The sequence below is a fragment of the Neoarius graeffei genome, chromosome 2, assembly GCF_027579695.1.
Source record: "Neoarius graeffei isolate fNeoGra1 chromosome 2, fNeoGra1.pri, whole genome shotgun sequence".
NCBI lineage: Eukaryota > Metazoa > Chordata > Actinopteri > Siluriformes > Ariidae > Neoarius > Neoarius graeffei.
Window position 1 is genome coordinate 104654253 of NC_083570.1, and position 18239 is coordinate 104672491.

General features: G+C 41.8%; 1 protein-coding gene across 1 annotated transcript in view; it reads left to right on the forward strand.

The window, feature by feature from the left end:
* enpp2l (ectonucleotide pyrophosphatase/phosphodiesterase 2-like) overlaps window positions 1–17474 on the forward strand; it is a 136019-nt gene extending 118545 nt beyond the window's left edge. Inside the window, exons 23-25 of the mRNA XM_060915315.1 lie at window positions 660–792; window positions 959–1112; window positions 16057–17474. Of these exons, the coding sequence (XP_060771298.1) occupies window positions 660–792; window positions 959–1112; window positions 16057–16227 (458 nt within the window). The 3' untranslated portion in view covers window positions 16228–17474. The remainder of the gene's footprint in view (window positions 1–659; window positions 793–958; window positions 1113–16056) is intronic.
* The last annotated feature ends 765 nt before the right edge of the window (window positions 17475–18239 follow it).

Consider the following 18239-nt stretch of genomic DNA (forward strand, 5'->3'; position numbering starts at 1 on the left):
GACAATGAAACGATGTGTCCGAAAATACGGGACAAATTGCATTCCGTATTGATTTAATACGGGACGCAGTATTTTATGTTCAAATACAGAACGATCCCATATTATATGGGACAGGTGGCAACCCTAGTAGCGTTCATCAGTAGTGTTAGCGAACGCTAATAAAGCGGTCAAGCCAGTGCTATCGAGAGCAAGTAGCACAGGCTAATGACCAAGAAACTAAGATTTCTGTCTCCAGACTCTTCTTCCACGCTGCACGGTCGCTACAGTATTTTTCACTCAGGCTTAAGTATTCATTTCCCTGTGTAATTTATTGAGTTACTTTTAAAATCAACTTTGACAGCTACATACAACGGAGCGACCTGGCAGCCTGCTGCTAATCCATTGCAAAATCCTTGGCCCTGTTGCTTTTTTGTTGTGTTTTGGCTGAGCTGACGTCCCAGCTCTAATAGTAATGGTTTGCCACTGCTATTTTGGATTCTCTTATTGCACCATGTTACTCTTGGGTCAAACTGAGCTGGATATCATTTTAATAATGTACACAGAGACATTGAACCCAGTGCCAGAACAGGTGTAATGGACATCTTGTTCTCTGTGTGTGTGTGTGTGTGTGTGTGTGTGTGTGTGTGTGTGTGTGTGTGTGTGTGTGTGTGTGTGTGTAGGAATATGGAGCTACCTGCAGATGACAGTGTTGAAGCGTTATAGTGAAGAGAGGAACAGCATTAATGTTGTGACTGGGCCCATATTTGACTATGACTTTGATGGACTCAGAGACACAGTGGAGAAGATCAGAGAGTAAGAAACACACACACACACAGAGGGAGAGACTTGTAGTTTACAGTGGAAAATAAAACATTAGAACATTAGAACATTAAACAATTTATTAATGTTAGCTTTAATTTTAGTTAATGTGTTAACCACTTTTATGTTTGTTTCATCATTGTGTGTGTGTGTGCTGCAGAAATGCAGGCAGCTCTGCCCCAGTCCCTACTCATTTGTATGTGATGATAACAAGCTGTAATGGAGAGAACACAACAGTGGAGGAATGTGATGAATCCATTTCCACGGTATCCTTCATCCTCCCCCATCGACCAGATAACTCAGAAACCTGCAATGTGAGTCACACACCCACACAAACGTACAGTAAATATGATCCAGCTAATTCCCTGTTCCTTCTGGCTTAGTCCACACTGATTCATGTGAATTAGATTCCAGATATAGGAATCTTTTGAGGTGTTTCTTCCCCAACTTCACACACACTGGTACCAAAAAGAACATGTTGATGGTGACAGAGATGATTTTATTTCTAGTCATCCTGCCTGCCTGTCTGTCTGATGCTTTAGACATGTTGACGTTGTTTAAAATAAAACTTTTGAATGTTAAACGAATAGATTCTGGTTATTGGAGTTAACATTGTGGTTATGGTAAAGCGTATGATCATAATACAGAGTAGGCATGTAACGATGTATCATGAAGATAAATTTCGATACAAATTTATGACTGAATTGATGACATAAACGAATCATGATTATTTTCAGGCTGCTTAATATCTTCGTTTTTTAGATAGTAAAAGGAATGTACATGACTTCAATGTAGGCAGATGTAACACAGCTCTAATGTCGCAAAAACACAGAAAACAGATCAAAAATGGGAAAAAGCTGTTGTGCAATTGATTGACTGCAAAAACAGATTTAAGAAGAAATCAGAGCTCTCTTTACAGACTGCTGAAAGCTAAAGAAAAGAGGAAGAGAAATGTTCATAAAGGTTTATTAAGAAAAGACATTTGTTATTAAAATGTTTCATTGTTAATAAAAGGAATATTTTAGTTAAAAGGCTATTTAACAATTATTCCATGAAATCGAGTCGTACGTGAGCTGATAGCTGCCGAGGTGTGTAGCATCGAGTCGGCTATGAGCTATGTATGATGAAATTGAGCGGAATAACTGTTTATTCTATCCACATTCACTAGATTTTGAGAAATGGAGCATTTTTATTTTTAGCAAATTCGATACATAAATTTTTTTCCAAAACATCTGACAAAATTTCTGCTTACAATGTAAACAAACTGACGAAATGACAGGAGCAATTTGTGGAAAATGCGATAATTCTTGAAAAATAAAAAAAGATACATTCTTACCATGAAATACTTTCATTCCATATTTTGTTTTGTTTTTTTGTATTTTTTATTTATTTATTTGTTTTACTAGTAGAGTTTTTATTTTGTCCTCGGTTGGTTCAGCAACACGCTCTGCCATTTTGTTTTTCTCTATTCCCGGTATATGAGCCTATGATTGCTCATATCCAGTGAATGTAGATACAATAATATATTTTATTCCGTCCTTTACAAATGTGGGTAAATAATTATTGTTGGTTTTTAAGAAAATAAAGCAATTCTTTTTTATTTAACAAAAGGAATATATAAGTTGATATTTTTTCAAAAAACATCATGGTAAAATCAAATTGTGAACCCAATCTAATGAATCGAATCAAATTGTGAGTTGGGTGAATTGCGACATGCTACAGAGCATCTTATTAACATTTTTTTTTTTACACACCAGCTCTGTTGAAATGTGCATTCTGATTGGTCAGAAAGGTGTTGATTGATTTTCTATAACAGCAGCTCTGATGGTAGTTCAAGCTGCAGGGTTTATATTAATGAACTTAAACTAATACGTTAGCATTTCCATGGGAACAACTTTCTCAGGGATTTCTACATCAGATTCTCCCTATAAATCAATTAAAAAGTGACACAGGTCGATGGATTAAAAAGATAAATAGTACAACCCCGATTCCAAAAAAGTTGGGACAAAGTACAAATTGTAAATAAAAATGGAATGCAATGATGTGGAAGTTTCAAAATTCCATATTTTATTCAGAATAGAACATAGATGACATATCAAATGTTTAAACTGAGAAAATGTATCATTTAAAGAGAAAAATTAGGTGATTTTAAATTTCATGACAACAACACATCTCAAAAAAGTTGGGACAAGGCCATGTTTACCACTGTGAGACATCCCCTTTTCTCTTTACAACAGTCTGTAAACGTCTTGGGACTGAGGAGACAAGTTGCTCAAGTTTAGGGATAGGAATGTTAACCCATTCTTGTCTAATGTAGGATTCTAGTTGCTCAACTGTCTTAGGTCTTTTTTGTCGTATTTTCAGTTTTATGATGTGCCAAATGTTTTCTATGGGTGAAAGATCTGGACTGCAGGCTGGCCAGTTCAGTACCCGGACCCTTCTTCTACGCAGCCATGATGCTGTAATTGATGCAGTATGTGGTTTGGCATTGTCATGTTGGAAAATGCAAGGTCTTCCCTGAAAGAGACGTCGTCTGGATGGGAGCATATGTTGCTCTAGAACCTGGATATACCTTTCAGCATTGATGGTGTCTTTCCAGATGTGTAAGCTGCCCATGCCACACGCACTAATGCAACCCCATACCATCAGAGATGCAGGCTTCTGAACTGAGCGCTGATAACAACTTGGGTCGTCCTTCTCCTCTTTAGTCCGAATGACACGGCGTCCCTGATTTCCATAAAGAAGTTCAAATTTTGATTTGTCTGACCACAGAACAGTTTTCCACTTTGCCACAGTCCATTTTAAATGAGCCTTGGCCCAGAGAAGACGTCTGCGCTTCTGGATCATGTTTAGATACGGCTTCTTCTTTGAACTATAGAGTTTTAGCTGGCAACAGTGGATGGCACGTTGAATTGTGTTCACAGATAACGTTCTCTGGAAATATTCCTGAGCCCATTTTGTGATTTCCAATACAGAAGCATGCCTGTATGTGATGCAGTGCCGTCTACGGGCCCGAAGATCACAGGCACCCAGTATGGTTTTCCGGCCTTGACCCTTACGCACAGAGATTCTTCCAGATTCTCTGAATCTTTTGATGATATTATGCACTGTAGATGATGATATGTTCAAACTCTTTGCAATTTTACACTGTCGAACTCCTTTCTGATATTGCTCCACTATTTGTCGGCGCAGAATTAGGGGGATTGGTGATCCTCTTCCCATCTTTACTTCTGAGAGCCGCTGCCACTCCAAGATGCTCTTTTTATACCCAGTCATGTTAATGACCTATTGCCAATTGACCTAATGAGTTGCAGTTTGGTCCTCCAGCTGTTCCTTTATTGTATCTTTAACTTTTCCAGCCTCTTATTGCCCCTGTCCCAACTTTTTTGAGATGTGTTGCTGTCATGAAATTTCAAATGAGCCAATATTTGGCATGAAATTTCAAAATGTCTCACTTTCGACATTTGATATGTTATCTCTGTTCTATTGTGAATACAATATCATTTTTTGAGATTTGTAAATTATTGCATTCCGTTTTTATTTACAATTTGTACTTTGTCCCAACTTTTTTGGAATCGGGGTTGTACCCTGTGGCGCTAGAAATCACCCCTAGGTACTTGAATCACATGCTGTATTGCCTGCTGCCTCATGCGTCTGAAGGAGAATGAGCTGGAAAAACACCACATGCTAATGTTTACACTTGGGTACAGAAATGGCCAAAGTTTATACTTGTTATAATATTATCATGAGCAAGGTTGCAACAAACATGGTGGAACTGGCGGTTCTGACACAGAAGCGAGTGCTTGAGAGTCAGCAATATTTACTCGGCTTGTCTGCCGTGTTTTTTCCCCTCTCTTTTCTGGCCTGTTTTGCCTCTGACAATGTCAGATGTGTCCTTAAAATCGTGTTTTTTGTTTCGATTTAGGAGTCTTCATTCGATTTGGGTGATCCGCCATGTTTGCTGTGGCGCCGCGGTTGTGACCTCTGACCTACGCATGACCTCATGTGACTTTTCCAAACTGGCTGTTGCGCAAGCAGTTTGTAAACAGACTAACACATGGTTAGGATGCCCCACATTTGGAAATTAAATGGATTGAAACAAGATGATGCATACCAGCTATGGGGATGGGTATCAGCACAAGCAATTCAGAAAGGGGAGTGGATTAATTGATTCCTGAACCAGCACATTGACCTGTGTCACTTTAAATAATGTGTAATCACTGATTTGGTTTGGTGTAATTTACTGTAAGGAGATGTTTATTTAGCATTTGTGGAAGGAGTCTCCAGTGTCAGCGCTGGGAAAGTACCAATCATGACAAGCTGTCTTTATGTATGCATTTATTTATTTATTTATTTATTGTATTTTTGTCTCATTATTGTCAAATGTGCTGGTGAGAAAGTAACTGTAATAATGTCAGTGTCAGTAATAACGTGGAGCACGCCAGCTCGAAACAGCCTCCAAACATGGCCACTCTAAACTATAACTCTCAAGAATCTCAGCGCCCCCGTTTCCTGCATACTAATTACACCTGTCTCTCATTTCCTCGCCAGTTAGCGCCACTACTTAAACCCCTCTCTCACTCACTCCAGTTGTGAAGTATCGTGTTTCTCTCCTGTTCTACCAAGCCGTTTACTTTCTGCCTGTCCTCCCATTATCTTGACTTTGTTTACGTTCTCCTCAACCTCGTCTTCTTGTCTAGCCCACGCTGCTCTGTCTACCGATCGACCGACCCCTGTCCGTTACTCTGACTATGATTCTCATCCTCTGATTTGGCTTCGTTTCCAGTTTGCTTCACCTGCTGTCCCTTGCACCTGCATCTGGAAGTGCCTGCATCTTAACAGTCAGTGATAACAGGAACTCACTTTTCCTTAAATGTAACTATAAACAGATAAAAATAATACACATTACATTGTTCTTTAATCTCATCTCATCTCATTATCTCTAGCCGCTTTATCCTTCTACAGGGTCGCAGGCAAGCTGGAGCCTATCCCAGCTGACTACGGGCAAAAGGCGGGGTACACCCTGGACAAGTTGCCAGGTCATCACAGGGCTGACACATAGACAACCATTCACACTCGCATTCACACCTACGGTCAATTTAGAGTCACCAGTTAACCTAACCTGCATGTCTTTGGACTGTGGGGGAAACCGGAGCACCCGGAGGAAACCCACGCGGACAACATGCAAACTCCACACAGAAAGGCCCTTGCCGGCCCCGGGGCTCGAACCCAGGACCTTCTTGCTGTGAGGCGACAGTGCTAACCACTACACCACCGTGCCGCCACTTGTTCTTTAATAAATTAATAAATATAAGCATTAAATATTAATTTGCTGTGGTAAAAGAGGAATAAAATCCTTCAGGACTTCAGTAATGATAGATAAGATTATATAAACAGTAAAAAAGTTGATGTCATACATAAGTAAAGTTTCCATAGGAAAGGCAGTTTCAACTCCAAATCACTTTGCTTGCATATCTTTGGACTTTTCTATGGAAACAGTTTCTTTGGAAACTGTGTGCTGTGCTTCATAAAGCACAAATTCTCAGAGGACTGGCCTTATATGGAAATATTTTTTAAATAACCTAATTTAAATATAATTTCTTAACGGTATGCTTTTGGCATGAAAAAAATAAACTGTAACAAAACGTACATTGTGAAACGGCAGATTTCCAAAGAACTGAACCTAAGAGTCCTTCACATGTCCTTTGTCCTCACTTGAATGTTCGCTCATCCGTGGGGAAATTATTCCTGTTATTCTTGGAATCCATTCAAGTTCCAGATATTTCTATCACTGATGGATCTAACATTCCATGCTCTGTCTAGTTCCTCTTTAAGACGTGCGTGTTTTACCCTGCTTCCTGTGTCATACTTTAGAATTTATGATCATTTCCACATCATTCAACACTGCTACTTTCTGATCTTTACCCAGCTTTTGTCACTGCAGCTAGCTTGGCTGTTATTGCCTGTTTTTCTGTCTTTATCTGGATGACCCATGTGGTTTTGTCATTTGTTTTCCACACCTGTCTGTGGTTTCTTGCCTTTTACAGCAAAGAGGATTCTAAAGAAGTTCAGATATTATGAAAAGACAGTGAGGGTAGTTTTAAAGGCAGAGGTTGGGTATACAAGCAAATAGAGGATATTTAGGAGAGCTCGATACATTAAAGACAAATTAATCAAAATTCCAAAATTTAATTCAGAAATTTAACAACGTTCAAATTACACTTATGTCTGAGAACTGTTCTTAACCATGTTTCTTCATCATTTTCTTCATGATTGGGTCATTTGCCAATTCCCACACACATGACAGGGTAAAGGCTAACCTCCTTTGAGACACAGATACCCCTTTTCCACCAACAGGGAACAGGTTCCTTTCCGGTTCATGCACCAAATTTTGAACAGTTCGGAGCATTTTGACCAAAAATAAATTGGTTCAGAACCTGAAAACTTGGTTCCCAGCCAGAACCAAAAGAGAGAGCTGTTTTTTTTTTCCAGTGTGAACTGTGATAATGTCTGTGGGCATCATTTGTTTGGAAAGTGTCTCGGTCTTATTATCATTATTACGTCTGTAAAGGTTCTCAGTCATCCAGGTCATCGTAATCGGTAGGTACTAAAGAAGGCAGCTGGATTTGCTTGAAATCCTTGAAGACGTTTCACCTCTCATCCGAAAGGCTTTTTCAGTTCTGTCTGACTAGTGGGGAGTTCCAGGTATTTATCCTCTAGTGGACCAAAAGCAAACCTAAGGAGAGTTGTTGACGTCACATGGGTTGTTGACCCTCTCATACCCCTTTTCCACCAAATCAGTTCCAGGGCTGGTTCGGGGCCAGTGCTGGTACTGGTTCACAACTGGTTCAACTCGCGAGCCAGCTGAGAACCAGTTTGCTTTTCCATAGCTCGCGGTGCTAAGAGGAGACACATCATTACGTCGCTGTATACGTCAGTTACGTCGCGGTATACATCATTACGTCGCTGTATACGTCAGTTACGTCGCTACGTTTGCATAAACCTTGGCGCAAATATTGAAGCAAAAACAACATGGAAGCAGCAGCAGCAGCAACAACAACAACAACAATAATAATAATGGATGATTTCGCGTTTGTACAGCTGCTGCTTCTCGTCGCTTAAAAATGGCGATCTTTCGCGGTCTTGTTATTGTTGTTGGTCTTAACAACTCCGCCCCCCTGCTGATGTAAGCGGTTCTTTCCTCTGGCCCAGCAAAGAGTTGGTGCTAGCCTGGAACCGGTTTTTCTGGCCCCAGAGCCAGTTCTTTGTCAGTGGAAACAGAAAACCCGGTTCCAAACTAAGCACTGGCCCCGAACCAGCCCTGGAACTGCTTTGGTGGAAAAGGGTCATGTGTCATCCTGTAGGTTGTTACTGGAGGCTGGGAGTGAATGGTGTCAGCAGCCTAGAGGGTTGTTAGGGTGATCTGTGGGTTGTTGGATCTCTCTGCCATCATGCGAGTCGTTGAAGTCAGCTAAGTCTTGATATGAATGTATATTAAATTTTCTAGGAAGTGTGCCAAGGACTGCATTGTAGGTGGCTGATAAGTGGTGTCTCAGACCACCTCCTCTGTTCAGTGATGGTCGTTCCAGGTCCCCACTAGTCATACAGACCTGAAGAAGTCTTTCAGATGAGAGGCGAAACATCTTCAAGGATTTCAAGCAAGTCCAGTGGCCTTCTTTAGCACCTATGGATTATCATTAGTAGGTGGTCCATGCTTTTTTTTTTTTTTTTTATGAAAACAAATCTGCAATAACTGAACAAAATCTTGCAGGTAATCAGTGTGATCCGCAATCTTGCTACTGCTGTTTACTTCCATTATGGATTATGCAACACCCTCTGTTCATGACACATCCTTGATTACAATGGTTCTGCTCAAAACTGGTGGAAACGCAGGCTGGTTCGCTACCTGGCTCCAAGGTTCAAAAAATCCTGAATGGACCCATTTCAAGAACCTGTTCCTTGTTGGTCAAAAAGCAGTCTACCTGCCCTCTTCCACATACGTGAGGTCACTCTTATCTAGTGTTGATCTGATTTCCAGTGGAAACAGTGTGATTTCCATCCCACCCAGAGAGCATGCCTAGTATTACTCTTTCAGACCCTGGCCATGGATGGCTGTGGCATCATTGGGATTTGAACTCACAGTCTATTGGTGATGGGGTAAACACTTTCCTGTTGCATCACTGGGGAACTATAGGGTTTCAGTAGCTCATCCGGCCGATAGGTGATGAGCTTATTCCATCATGTGTTGCCCGTCGTCCATTGTCCATCTGGCATCGTTCACATTTCATGAAAATCATTGCTTCTCTCTGTTCACCAATTTTTATTCTTTTTGGCAGGAAGGTAGGTCTGCCTGGGGTGCATATAGCTTCTACCCAAATTTGCATAATTGCAATTAATAATGAAGATGTGGAGTAAAGCCCTAACAAGCAGTTTCCATGCAAATCGCTTCTCTCTGTTCTTCACCAATTTTGATTCTGGTATGAAGGTAGGGGTACCTAGGGTGCATATAACTTATTCTCCCCAGATTTGCTTAATTACAATTATTAATGAAGTTATGGACAAATTAAGCCTTCATGAACAGGTCAACAAAACTCACTTCTCCGTCAATTCCTCACCATTTTGGATTCTTTCTGTCAAATAGGTCGGTATTCCTAGGGTGTATCTCATCTCATCTCATCTCATCTCATTATCTCTAGCCACTTTATCCTGTTCTACAGGGTCGCAGGCAAGCTGGAGCCTATCCCAGCTGACTACAGGCGAAAGGCGGGGTACACCCTGGACAAGTCACCAGGTCATCACAGGGCTCCTAGGGTGTATATCGCTTCTATATATGAAGTTTGGTTCCTAAATGCCAAATTTGAAAAACTGAAACTCCCGCCACCAAGCCATCAGCAATTATCATATATTACTTGTACCATATTCAGTTTTCGCCAAAACACGATATCTGCCATTGATTTACACACTGCATTATGGCCTTTCATTCCAAAACACAACAAGCACCATCACCGATTTTTCTCAAAACCAGACACATCCATTTGGCCAAACAGAGGCCGACATTGGCGTGAAGTATACTAAGATGGCTGCACCCATGAAGTAGGAAATTGCTTTGTTACTTGCATTTATTGGACAATTTCACGTTGAATTCTGAATTATTTTGATAAAATGATCTATAAAATAATCTGTCATGAAAGAACACGGTTAGGGTGGCACGGTGGTGTAGTGGTTAGTGCTGTCGCCTCACAGCAAGAAAGTCTGGGTTCGAGCCCTGTGGCCGGCGAGGGCCTTTCTGTGCGGAGTTTGGATGTTCTCCCCGTGTCCGCGTGGGTTTCCTCCGGGTGCTCCAGTTTCCCCCACAGTCCAAAGACATGCAGGTTAGGTTAACTGGTGACTCTAAATTGACCGTCAGTGTGAATGTGAGTGTGAATGGTTGTCTGTGTCTATGTGTCGGCCCTGTGATGACCTGGCGACTTGTCCAGGGTGTACCCCGCCTTTCGCCTGTAGTCAGCTGGGATAGGCTCCAGCTTGCCTGCGACCCTGTAGAACAGGATAAAGCGGCTAGAGATAATGAGATGAGATGACTGCTTTCACATTGCAAGCCTTTGCCTCTATCCACATTCATATGGTTTAGTTTTAAAATGCATCACTTCTGTGACAGTTACACCTGGTATCCACACTACTCCAGAGTTTTCAAGCCCCAAAAAACAGAGACTTTTAGAAATGCTCCTGGCGCTGTTTATTTTAACACTCTGGCAAAAACAGAGACTTTTGGAAACGATGATGCAGACACCTACATTCGCTTCCTGATTGGGTCTTATCAGTCACGATGTATCCTTCCCTGATTTGTCATTCTCCTATTATGTGACCCTTTTCCAGAAGAAAACAAGCGTCATCAGGTCAGTTCAGTTTTATTTGTCATATGTACAGTGGGGCAAAAAAGTATTTAGTCAGTCACCAATTGTGCAAGTTCTCCCACTTAAAAAGATGAGAGAGGCCTGTAATTTTCATCATAGGTATACTTCTACTATGAGAGACAAAATGAGAAAAAAAATCCAGAAAATCACATTGTCTGATTTTTAAATAATTTATTTGCAAATTATGGTGGAAAATAAGTATTTGGTCAATAACAAAAGTTAATCTCAATACTTTGTTATATACCCTTTGTTGGCAATGACAGAGGTCAAACGTTTTCTGTAAGTCTTCACAAGGTTTTCACACACTGTTGCTGGTATTTTGGCCCATTCCTCCATGCAGATCTCCTCTAGAGCAGTGATGTTTTGGGGCTGTCGCTGGGCAACACGGACTTTCAACTCCCTCCAAAGATTTTCTATGGGGTTGAGATCTGGAGACTGGCTAGGCCACTCCAGGACCTTGAAATGCTTCTTACGAAGCCACTCCTTCGTTGCCCGGGCGGTGTGTTTGGGATCATTGTCATGCTGAAAGACCCAGCCATGTTTCATCTTCAATGCACTTGCTGATGGAAGGTGGTTTTCACTCAAAATCTCATGATACATGGCCCCATTCATTCTTTCCTTTACACGGACCAGTCGTCCTGGTCCCTTTGCAGAAAAACAGCCCCAAAGCATGATGTTTCCACCCCCATGCTTCACAGTAGGTATGGTGTTCTTTGGATGCAACTCAGCATTCTTTCTCCTCCAAACATGACAAGTTGAGTTTTTACCAAAAAGTTCTATTTTGGTTTAATCTGACCATATGACATTCTCCCAATCCTCTTCTGGATCATCCAAATGCTCTCTAGCAAACTTCAGACGAGCCTGGACATATACTGGCTTAAGCAGGGGGACACGTCTGGCACTGCAGGATTTGAGTCCCTGGCGGCATAGTGTGTTACTGATGGTAGCCTTTGTTACTTTGGTCCCAGCTCTCTGCAGGTCATTCACTAGGTCCCCCCGTGTGGTTCTGGGATTTTTGCTCACCGTTCTTGTGATCATTTTGACCCCACGGGGTGAGATCTTGCGTGGAGCCCCAGATCGAGGGAGATTATCAGTGGTCTTGTATGTCTTCCATTTTCTAATAATTGCTCCCACAGTTGATTTCTTCACACCAAGCTGCTTACCTATTGCAGATTCAGTCTTCCCAGCCTAGTGCAGGCCTACAATTTCATTCTGGTGTCCTTTGACAGCTCTTTGGTCTTGGCCATAGTGGAGTTTGGAGTGTGACTGTTTGAGGTTGTGGACAGGTGTCTTTTATACTGATAACAAGTTCAAACAGGTGCCATTAATACAGGTAACGAGTGGAGGACAGAGGAGCCTCTTAAAGAAGTTGTTACAGGTCTGTGAGAGCCAGAAATCTTGCTTGTTTGTAGGTGACCAAATACTTATTTTACCAAGGAATTTACCAATTAATTCATTAAAAATCCTACAATGTGATTTCCTGAATTATTTCCCCCCATTCTGTCTCTCATAGTTGAAGTGTACCTATGATGAAAATTACAGGCCTCTCTCATCTTTTTAAGTGGGAGAACTTGCACAATTGGTGGCTGACTAAATACTTTTTTGCCCCACTGTATGTTAACACGGGCGGTGTAGTGGTTAGCACTGTCGCCTCACAGCAAGAAGGTCCTGGGTTCAAGCCCAGCAGATCCAGCTTGCCCGCGACCCTGTACAGGATAAGTGGCTACAGATAATGGATGGATGAATGGATGGATGGCTGTTATAACAGGGTCAAATTTACAATGAAATGTGTTGGACGAGTTAAGGACCGGGCGGCACGGTGGTGTAGTGGTTAGCGCTGTCGCCTCACAGCAAGTTCGAGCCCCGTGGCCGGCGAGGGCCTTTCTGTGCGGAGTTTGCATGTTCTCCCCGTGTCCACGTGGGTTTCCTCCGGGTGCTCCGGTTTCCCCCACAGTCCAAAGACATGCAGGTTAGGTTAACTGGTGACTCTAAATTGACTGTAGGTGTGAATGTGAGTGTGAATGGTTGTCTGTGTCTACAGGTATGTGTCAGCCCTGTGATGACCTGGCGACTTGTCCAGGGTGTACCCCGCCTTTCACCTGTAGTCAGCTGGGATAGGCTCCAGCTTGCCTGCGACCCTGTAGAACAGGATAAAGCGGCTAGAGATAATGAGATGAGATGAGTTAAGGACCAGAAACAAGTCTCTCAGCATTGGAGCCCTACAGAAGTTTAACAGTATAGCAATATAAAAAAAATTCAAAGTCCTAAATGTAACATGTAGAAATATTTAAGTCATGTTGGAAAGTATGTGCATGCATTATCTCAGGGGGTAGTGCGAGGAGGGGGGTGTAGCACAAGCGCCAGTATTGCACATTGGAGAAAGTGACACATGCGAGTGCCAATAATTGCACATTGTGGAGAGGCAAATTAAGTACGAACAATGCAAACAGTTTTGTGATCAGCTGTTTGTCAGCATGCACATGCCAGTGTCCATTAATGGTCATGTGATATGCATTTTCAGGCATGTTAGTATGAAAGGAGATTATATTTCATATAGACCTAAAAACACTTGTCTAGATGGAGAAAGTTTTGTTTTATCAAATACCATTAATATGGATGTAGCATTTGTTTGGAAGAATATTTGTTCTGGAGAAGCTGTCACTTGTGCCACTGTGATGAGAGCCATATGAATGTGGAAGAACAACAAATAGTTTAATGGGCATACACCATGAAGTATGAATCAATCAATAAATAAATACATAAAACACATAAATCATGCTCTAAATGCACAGCTTTGTATCTTATATGGTCTGATTTAGGACCACATTTTGAAAGTATCAGCCCTTTTCAAATTAATATGAATCTGATTTCAAGAAAAGGTCAGATTTTTATATTCATACAGCTATGACTAACTAAACTCAAGTAGATTTCAGACAACAAAATCTAATGATGGGCGAGCCAGCCAGGAGGTGCCTGACTGTCAGTAATGCTGTAGCGGGTGCCAGTTCAAAACCAACTATAAAAATGGCCGCTCAGGACACCACCCATGGATCACAGTACCCTCTATCACCTGTTTATTCAATATACCTGTCACTCGTTTCCTGGTTCATCAGCCCCTGCTATATAAACACCTCTCCCGCTCTCACTCGATGCAAAGTATCATTCAGTGTTAATTCCTGTCATACCGAGCCTTTATTCTACTGCCTGCTTTATTGTGTTCTCGACCCTCACTCTTGTATCTTTCTTGTTATTCTCTAGCCCTGTCCTCATTGCCCCGTCCACCGATCGATCGACCCTCACCTTTCCCACGACCTTGATTTCTAGTCTCGCGTTTTGGCTTTGTTTCCAGTTTGCTTTCTCCACTCTCCCCTGCACATACATCTGTAAGTGCCTGAACCCTGACAGGATACTTTGCCACAATGGATGCAGCAGAGGAGGTGAGGCAAACTGCTCTGAGCACTCAGAGGCACCTTTTGGGGGAACATCAGCAGCCTGCACCCTGACACTGACGTACATGAGCCAAATAAAGGACCAAATAGACAATGACATCTAATGATGGGCATGCCAATCAGGAGCTGTATGATGATTGTTTTTGCAGTTATTAGCTCATCCAGCTGACAGGCGATCAGCTTATGCTATCACGTATTGTCCGGCCGGCCACCATTGTCTGCATTTCACAAAAATCAATCCTTCTCTCTCAGTTCTTCACTTATTCTTTTTGGCAGGAAGGTAGGTCTGCCTAGGGTGCATATAGCTTCTACCCAAATTTGCATAATTGCAATTAATAATGAAGGTATGGAGTAATTAAGCCCTAACGAGCAGTTTCCACACAAATTGCTTCTTTTCCCTCAATTCTTCACCAATTTTGATTCTTTCTGGCAGGAAGGTGGGGGGTACCAAGGGTGCATATAACTTCTACCTAAATTTGCTTAATTACAATTATTAATGAAGTTATGGGCTAACTAAATCTTAATGAGCAGTTCAACAAAGATCACTACTTCTTGGTCAATTCCTTGCCGTTTTGGATTCTTTCTGTCAAATAGGTCAGTATTCCTAGGGTGAATATAGCTTGCACCATTTATTGCACAAGGTGGCCAGTGCAGAGTGTTGTAGTCGAGTCACTAAACCCCGAGTCCAGTCTCGAGTCCCCAGTGTTGAAGTCCAAGTCATTAAAAAAAAAATTTCAAGTCAAGTCCATTATTGATCCGTGTCGAGTCCGAGAACAAGACTCTAACTGCACCATTTGACAGTGGCTGTTTCAGCACCATTAACATTAGTTTGTTCCTGAACATGACGTATGAACAGGTGAATGTGCTTCTCTTTGTCAGGGAGTACAACATATTCTGTCAGAGATGGTTGGGAGACAGATGTAAGTGCAGAAGGTGTGTGTTTATCAATACATGTGAAGACAGGTAAACAATCCAGAATGGCAGGCAAAATTGTGAAACAGACAATAGGTCGAGCGAGGCACAAACGGGCTATCATAGATGAGGCAGAATCAAAGAGGAGAAACAGGAAATCAGGGATCAGGACACCAAACAAGGAAATAAGGCTTGGTAATGTATCAGCAACTCAATTCAATACTTTGCAAGGTAAGTGTGTTTTCACAATTTTAATATAGGTGCACTGGCCTTAATCCTGTGCAGGTGAGAGTCTTTACGGTGCATGCAAGAGTCTGCTTGGTGCGCACGCTGTCCGGAGCGCACCTGAGAGTCTATCTGATGCACACGCCAGGGCGTGCAGGTGTGACACTCTTGCATGAGATTAGTACAAAAATTAATGTAGCTATAAATATATTGTGCCAAATTATTATGGCATGTTACAAAAAATAAAGAAGATTCCTCATCTCAATTTACAAGTCCTAATTCAGTTAATGCATGAGTCTAAGTCCGAGTCATCAGTGCTCAAGTCCAAGTAAAGTCACGAGTCCTTAAAATTAGGGCATGAGTTGGACTTGAGTCTGAGTCTTGGACTCCAGTATTACAAGCCTGGTGGCCTACTTTAGATCATTCCTTCTGGATTAGATGGAGCAGGATTGAGCTATGCTGTTATTGATGGTCTTGTTATTGGTACAGGTGTGCTGAGAGAGATTTGGGTACTGAATCGAAGCAAGCACTGAAAAAAGTGATCAAATAAAAATGTGCATGAATTTTGGTCTGGTCTTAGAGCCATGAACTGAATATATATCTTACTGAGGACCGTGTATGAAAGTGGCTTCAATCTGATCCACCATTTTCCCATTTCAAAATCTCAATGGACAGGTGTTTATATTATATCTACTGAACTAAATTCTGCAATCATTCTAGCAAAACTCCATGGCTGATCTCTGTTGCTATTTGCTTCTCAGAGTTCGGAGGAGCCGTCGCGCTGGGTGGAGGAGATCCTGCACACTCACACGGCTCGCATACGTGATGTGGAACTGCTCACCGGACTAGATTTCTACCGCTCCATCATGCTGCCCTGCACGAACACACTTGCGCTGAAAACGTATCTGCACACATTCGAGCAAAACATCTAACACCTGGTGGAACAACATCACTAAACCCCACATCACCTCTCTTCCTGGATCCGCTGATGATTAGGTGTATAGTTTTTATACAGTTTGTCATATTTATTGTTCATTAAAAAAAACAATGATGGTAAAATGTTTCAAACAGTTCAACTTTAGGACTCACTAAATATATCTGTTATAGAGCTTGAAATACGTTGCCTTATGGTATCTTTGTATGTGCGTGTTGTAAGTTAACAATTTGTTAGCATATGGAGAGGTTTTATGTAGAGCACAGTGCTCTAGATTACTGTGATAATAATGTGATTGCACAAGAACATTCCCCTAGAGGTAACTCCCAACAAGGCATTTTCATCCTTCAGTCCTTTTCATCACACTTTATAATATTACTACAATAATGTATTTGCGAAATTAGCATGTTTACATATTCTTAAAGGAGCAGTACTGCCATCTGCTGGCTGCAAGGTGAATCACAATTGCAAAGAAAAAAAAAATGACAAGCCCCCCCCCCCCACCAACAACTGACCCTACCATCTTTGTTGAAACTATGTATGCCTTGTAAGTGGCTAATCCATAATTAGCTAATTTCCGGACCAGAAAAACGTAAAGAGGCGCCTTAAATTAAAAGAAGCTAGTCATATCCATTGCATAACATTATTGCGAATCAGTTTTTCTAAGGCATTTTCTTTGAGATGATATGATTGCTATGTGTATAAATATATTTTAGCGATTCCAAACTGCCCCCTTAACTGAAGAGGAAACTGTGCAGCATTGCAGTCAGAGCTTTAAAGCTCTTTAGCTTGGGTGGGGTCTATACCACAAGTTTGTATAAACAATATATTCTGTAGCACCTGTAAATGCTAAAGATCCTGGTACAATAGGCTTTCAAGAGAGCCTTTGTTGAGGTGCATGAACATAGGGTACAGAGAAATCCATATCGCAGCTTGTTAGGAATTTGGGCTCAGTGTACAGGGGTTCAGAGAGTGTTTAAGGCCTTACAGTGACAAGGGTCTGTGATGGTGCCAATTCTCTTGTAGTGAAACGCAAAGATAACTAATGCTACTTACTGGGTTACTACATATCCATTCAGGATTATATCATCAAGCTAAATTTAACCACTGGAATGACTTTTACATACACAAATATTGAGTATTTAAGCTACGAGATAAACAGTTACACTATATTTGTAAAGGCATTCCTCAGTTGGAGTAACCATGTTTTAATACAGTCATTAAATTCACATTCAATGAAAAGAATTGTGTGTGTGTGTGTGTGTGTGTATGTGTGGGATAAATACCACCCCCATATCTGGCAAAAACCTTAGAACAAAGCTAACCTCTTGGAGTCTTTCAGATGGGATGGCCTTTCTTTCAAGAGCGCTTAAGGTTTTAGTTTTGTTGGTGTCCATGGTACCAATATCAATCAGGATTATTGTATCATCAGCACTTAGCTTTGCTAGCAATGGAATGGTGACAAAGGAAAAACCTGACATAACGTGTTCGTTAGCCTTGGCACAGATCCAGCTTGGAACTCTGGAACTGTCATAGAGGTTAGTGTTTGAGTTTGAATCCCAACAATACCACAGCCAGCCATGGCCAAGAGTCTCATCTCATCTCATTATCTCTAGCCGCTTTATCCTTCTACAGGGTCACAGGCAAGCTGGAGCCTATCCCAGCTGACTACGGGCGAAAGGCGGGGTACACCCTGGACAAGTCGCCAGGTCATCACAGGGCTGACACATAGACACAGACAACCATTCACACTCACACCTACGGTCAATTTAGAGTCACCAGTTAACCTAACCTGCATGTCTTTGGACTGTGGGGGAAACCGGAGCACCCGGAGGAAACCCACGCGGACACGGGGAGAACATGCAAACTCCACACAGAAAGGCCCTTGCCGGCCCCGGGGCTCGAACCCAGGACCTTCTTGCTGTGAGGCGACAGCGCTAACCACTACACCACCGTGCCGCCCTGGCCAAGAGTCCAAGTGAGTAAAATTGGCCATGTTCTCAGGGAGGG